The sequence below is a fragment of the Onthophagus taurus genome, chromosome 11 (assembly GCF_036711975.1).
Source record: "Onthophagus taurus isolate NC chromosome 11, IU_Otau_3.0, whole genome shotgun sequence".
Classification (NCBI taxonomy): domain Eukaryota; kingdom Metazoa; phylum Arthropoda; class Insecta; order Coleoptera; family Scarabaeidae; genus Onthophagus; species Onthophagus taurus.
In genome coordinates this window covers 13,343,096-13,348,578 of record NC_091976.1, presented here as the reverse complement: position 1 = coordinate 13,348,578, position 5,483 = coordinate 13,343,096, and the positions used below count along the sequence as shown (strand labels likewise).

At 32.5% G+C, this 5,483-nt stretch overlaps 1 protein-coding gene across 1 annotated transcript; it reads right to left on the bottom strand.

The window, feature by feature from the left end:
* Positions 1 to 1,733: 1,733 nt before the first annotated feature.
* LOC111416170 (RNA-binding protein 28) lies at positions 1,734 to 3,701 on the bottom strand. Its single transcript, XM_023048123.2, has 2 exons — positions 3,595 to 3,701; positions 1,734 to 3,536 (listed from the first exon to the last, which is right to left on the bottom strand). Exons 1-2 carry the CDS (start codon positions 3,605 to 3,607, stop codon positions 1,753 to 1,755), a joined length of 1,797 nt encoding a protein of 598 aa, XP_022903891.2. The 5' UTR covers positions 3,608 to 3,701; the 3' UTR covers positions 1,734 to 1,752.
* Between the last annotated feature and the right edge of the window lie 1,782 nt (positions 3,702 to 5,483).

The window sequence follows — 5,483 nt, the reverse complement described above, 5'->3', positions numbered from 1 at the left end:
AAACGAAAACTATAGAAAAGTAGGAAAGCACATTCCCGAATTGAATATCGCCAGTCATAAACTGGACGACATAGAAAAGTTAGCTACAGATATTCATAAAAAAAATTCTATGGCGTATTATGTCACCCCAACATCATTAGTAGCATACTTATTGGCCGCCGTTTTGGTGTTTTACGTAGGGTATAAGCTATATCAAAAATGTTTTTGTAATAAAAATAAAAAGCATTGTTGCGGCATGATACCGAACGTGTGCGTTAGAGTCAACCAAACCGTCGAACCATCCTCTACTCCCAGCAACAGAGTTGTTTCGCGATATGTTAGACGAAGTAGTGTAACTAGTCACGCAGACTCTGCTAACAATGACTCTGAGGAAGAAAGAGTAACAATCGAATACCCGCAGCGCAGATCTATCGCTTACGTGCCTGCAAGACGACCAGCTAAACAAAATTAAATATTAAGCAATAGAAAAATGTTATAATTAATGTCGCATATTATGTAATAAGTAGGTATAAGTCGTTCCGTTTTATGTCCGATCGAACTTTCATTGTCGCTAAAACTCCATGAAAGCTCACATTAAGGGGGGAGGTGTTGTGGTACCACCCGTTTACGTAGTACTACTCACGTAGTATTTATCTTTATAATAATAGGAATATAATAAGTTTACAATATAATAATGTAGGTATCAAAAGTAATGATTCTGTAACTAAAAACCAAATAACCACCAGAGACATGTGTGAATAATAAATATATCAGGGGACGGAACCAGATGGGAACAACCCCTAATTCTCCTTGTCTCTGCGTATATCAAGAAACAGATGGAAACATACTTAGTTATACGATATTTTGCGTGGGAAGCACTGCTGTAAAAACAGAGTTCACTAGGAACAGGGGGGTTAAGCCGAAAAGGCACTTCACTAAGAGCAGTCGAAAAGTCAAGTCACATTAAGTTAGTCGCCTCTATTAGATCTAGTTGATCAGTTAGTTTTAGAACAAATTGTTACCGGTCGTCATCGTCGTCTCTTAAATAAAATTTAACTAAAATTAAGAACAGAAGAAAGTTGTTTAATTTAATAAATTGCCCTTCACAACGAAGAAATAAATATAGTCGTAAATATCGACGTTACATCGTAAGAATATACAACATCGGTGGCGGCGGTACACAACAGTTTACTCATCTTGTGTTTTAATATAATTAAATGATAAGGATTAACGATAATAATACGGGACAACATTAAATTTGCTGGCTACAGTCGACTAAAAACTAAATAATAAAAATTGCATTCGGAATTTATAGACGATCAAATCGCCAGACGGACGCCTTTGAATTTTCTTGTTCCGTCGAACATAAAAGAGCAGTAGTACCGAAGTAGGCGACAAAAAGTCGATCTGCTTCTAAACAAGTCGATTCTTGTCAACGCTTCCTACATACACAATATATCTACAGGTTTGCTTGACGACGAAACAGCTCGCATCTCGAGGTACAATAAGTAGGTTCGGATATAAGAGGCGTTGTTCTTGTTCATTATATTAATTAAATTAATTTAGTTTAAATAAATGTAGTAAATTAAAAAAAATATATGAAAATACACATTTTCTTTTCTTTCCCCCTTATCTACACCCTTGCAGTCGCATGCCGTGCATTCCGCGCTTGCTGGTGGCAGCCTTTACAGCGTGCGAAATATTCCGCGCTTAGTGATAAAAGACTTGGTGAATGGGTTAAATAAAAGAGAAGCTTTAATTTCAACAATCTTTTTATTCATACCATTTAGATTTTTTTGCAGGTTGAGCAACAATTAAACTCTCTTTATACTTATTAACCAACTTAGAAAAATGATCACTTTCTTGTTTATGATTAACCTTCTGTTTTTCTTGTTTCCTAAAATCTTTTTTCCTTTCCTCGAAACTCTTAGTTTCATTTTTGCTCTTCTTCTTTTCTTTTTTCATATTATCATAATGTAACTTTGCTTGAACTTTCAAATTATACCTACTTCGCATCTTTTTAACACCAGGTTTAGCTGAAACGCCTGAAAATTCCTGCGCTTCCACATCACCTTTCCAATCTTCGTGTTTATTACCTTTACTTTTTTCATCAAATTCATGTCTCTTTTTTATCAAATTAGGATTGAAATCTTTACATTTTGGATTTTTGTGTTTAGATATCATTAATCGTTTTTCTTTACCTTTTACAATTGATCTGTTTTCAATCGAAAATGCAACAATTGGCCTTTTAGTTACTGAAAAAATGTTTGGATTATTATTAAGAGAACGTAACACTTTTAAGGCATCTTCATGAGTTGCAAAGGTTGCAAAACCAAACTCTTTTGATTTTCCAACACCTCTAGCATCAACATTTCGTAAATTTCTCATTATTCTAGCTTCTTTTATTATTGCTTTATCATTGGAATGTTTTTTCAATAATGCATGGAACTTTGCATCATTCCAAGTTGCAGGTAAGTTATGAACAATTAAACGAGTTCTTGACACAAACATATTTAAATTTCGCAACATTTGTGTTTTGTATTGTTCTAATTGAAGACGTTTTGCCATATCGGTTGCTGAAACACCTTCTGCAGCTTTTGTACCAGCTAAAATAACCCCTTCTTTAACTAAATAAAGATTTCTGGAATCTTGAGATCTAGGTTTTTTAGCTGTTTTTTGGTTTATATCATTCCTTGATAATGCTGAGTGAAAATCTAAAAGGTTTCCGTGAAGATAGTGGGTTCCATTTGCTTCTAAACATTTCTCTGCATCTTCTTTATTTTTAAATTTAACAAATGCTGTACCTTTTGAGTGTTCAGTTAATTTATCTATACAAATTAAGGCATAAAAAACAGGGCCGAATTGTAACATACATTGTTTTAAATCATTATTTGTTGCATCAAAAGGTACGTTTTTAATAAAAATTGTTTTACCCTCTGAAACATCTTGAGAAACCATGTGAGGTTTTTTGTTTAAATCGGGTTTTTCTTCAATTTTTTCATCAATATCTTCTTCATCTGAACTTTCAGCAGACGTTTCTTCACTTTTAACAGAGTCATTTTCACTTTTGACAGAATCGTTATCGCTTTTAATAGACTCATCTTCAGTTTTAATGTCTAACACTTCTTCTTTAACTTCATCTTTATCTTTAAGAGTACTTAAATCAATTACATCCTCCTCTTTTACAACTAATTCCGTTTCTTTTACTTTTTTCTCTTTCTTGTATTTATTTTTGGGCTTGGCAAAATCAACCACAAGATTTCTTCCCAAAAAATCTTTTTCATTTAGATAATGTCTCGCCCTCGCAGCGCTTTGAACTAATTTAAACTGAACGAAAGCACAACCTACCATTTTACCATCATCTTTTTTTAATATGTTAACACTTTCTACTTCTCCATGTTTGTTGAAGTGTTCTTTTAGATTTTCTTCCGTTGATTTAAAGGGAAGGTTACTTACTATTAACTTAGCACGTTTTAATTTTAAGTTTGCTCGAAGTTCTTTTCTTTTTTTTTTCATTTCAACTTTGAAAGCTTTTTTCTTTTCCAAACCAATTTTACCTAAAAAATATATATACATATTTAGAATATTTATTAATAATATAAAAGAAAATCTTACTTGTTTTACCCATTTTTATCTTCTATATTTTAAAATACAAAATACACGTGAAAATATTTATAGGTTATGTTTCGATTTGACCGATTTGACAGTTCATCAGTGTTGCCAATATCAACAAAAAAATATTTTGTTATACACTGTGAGACTGAAATATAATTATTTCTTTATTAATAACTTTTATTTCTTCTAAGTTAAGATTAATTGCAATTGGCGACGACTCGTTCTTATCTATATCTATTCTGCTTGTTATCTTTAAATAATCTTAATAAAGATTTTAATAATAATAATAATACTCTCTTAAATAATAATTTTCATATTAGTTTGAGAGAATTAGAAATAATCGTAAAGCAAAGAATTACTAAATCGCTTTAATTGTTTTCCTCTTATTTTAGCCAAACCGGCTAAGTTAGCGAAAAGCCCACAAATAAGGAGTGCGGGAAGTTAGCCCCCCATTTCTTGATTTTCAAATTTTTCATTGTTGTTCTAGATTGTTCTAGATTGTTGTTCTTTTTATTTAATAATACACGTGTATTTCAACCGATTCTATTCAAAGTTGGTATACGGAGGTTTTTTGGCATGAGAAAGACGATTATGGAGTCCGTTTTACTATAGCCGGTAGAGGGCGCCCTGTAATGTATTCTCTACGGATTAAAATAACAATAACTTTTCTGACAGTATACTTTTTGGCTTTTTGAATAAAAATTCTTATTCTTTGTACTTTTCTAAGCAAAAACGGTACTCTTATCAAAATGCGCTAAAGTTGATCGTTTTCAAGATAATCCGCTTTTTATTATTCGATATAGATCAATTTTTTTAGAGGATTGTTAAAGATATTTGCAAACAGAAATTCAGCAGAAGTAGCCCTAGAGTATAGGAAAAGATATCCAAATAGAAGACATCCGCATCCTTCTGTGTTTGTGAAAGTGCATAGACCAATAGTTGAACAAGGGCTAAATAATGACTATTTGTATTTTGAAATTAATGCGGGATTCATAATAAAATTACCAACAATTTCACCCTTTAAAATGGATGCAATTTTTTGTAATGTATCGAAATTCTGCTGGAAATTCATTTATTAATATTCTAAAACTATCAAAGGTATTTTTGTAGTATACAGCAGCATTTGGAGATCAATAAAGAGTCATAAAAACTACATTCTTAGATAGTTTAGAATTTCCATGCAATGTGGAATTTTTTTAGGGGATGACCACCCCTACATTTTTAAATAGCAACCCCTGTCAAGTTTTACTTTATTTTAAAGGTAATTAAAAGAGAAACACAATCCCATAAACCAAAACCCGATATCTTAATTCTTTTAAGAATTATGAGGGGTTGACTACCAAATGGGAAAATAAAATGTTTTCATGTTTTTTTGCACGTTTATTACGATTTTTATAAAAATGTTCAAATTGTCGACCTTCTTCTGTCTCGCAATGACTCAAACGCTCATAAATGGAATTTTGAACCATCAGGAGTATATCCCTAGTGATAGTGGTGGTTCCCTAGTGATTGGAGTGACGAAAATCCATGTTTAATAAGAGAAGATCATACTCAGAGATCACAGAAAATTAATGTATGTGCTGGTATTATGGGAGAGAAGGTAATTGGTCCATTTTTTATTAATGAAAATTTGGACGGAGACAGATATCTGCAACTGTTAGAAAATATAGTGGTTCCAATTGTACGTGCCGTATGCCCTAATGGTATTGACAATAAGTGGTTCCAACAAGATGGTGCTCCTCCACATTCTAGTCGCGCAGTCCGAGACTTTTTAAGCCGCACGTTTCCAAACCGTTGAATTGGTAGAACAGGTGAAATTGAGTGGCCACTCAATTTCAATTTCCTGATCTAACACCACTGGATTTTTTCTGATGGGGGTTTCTGAAAAG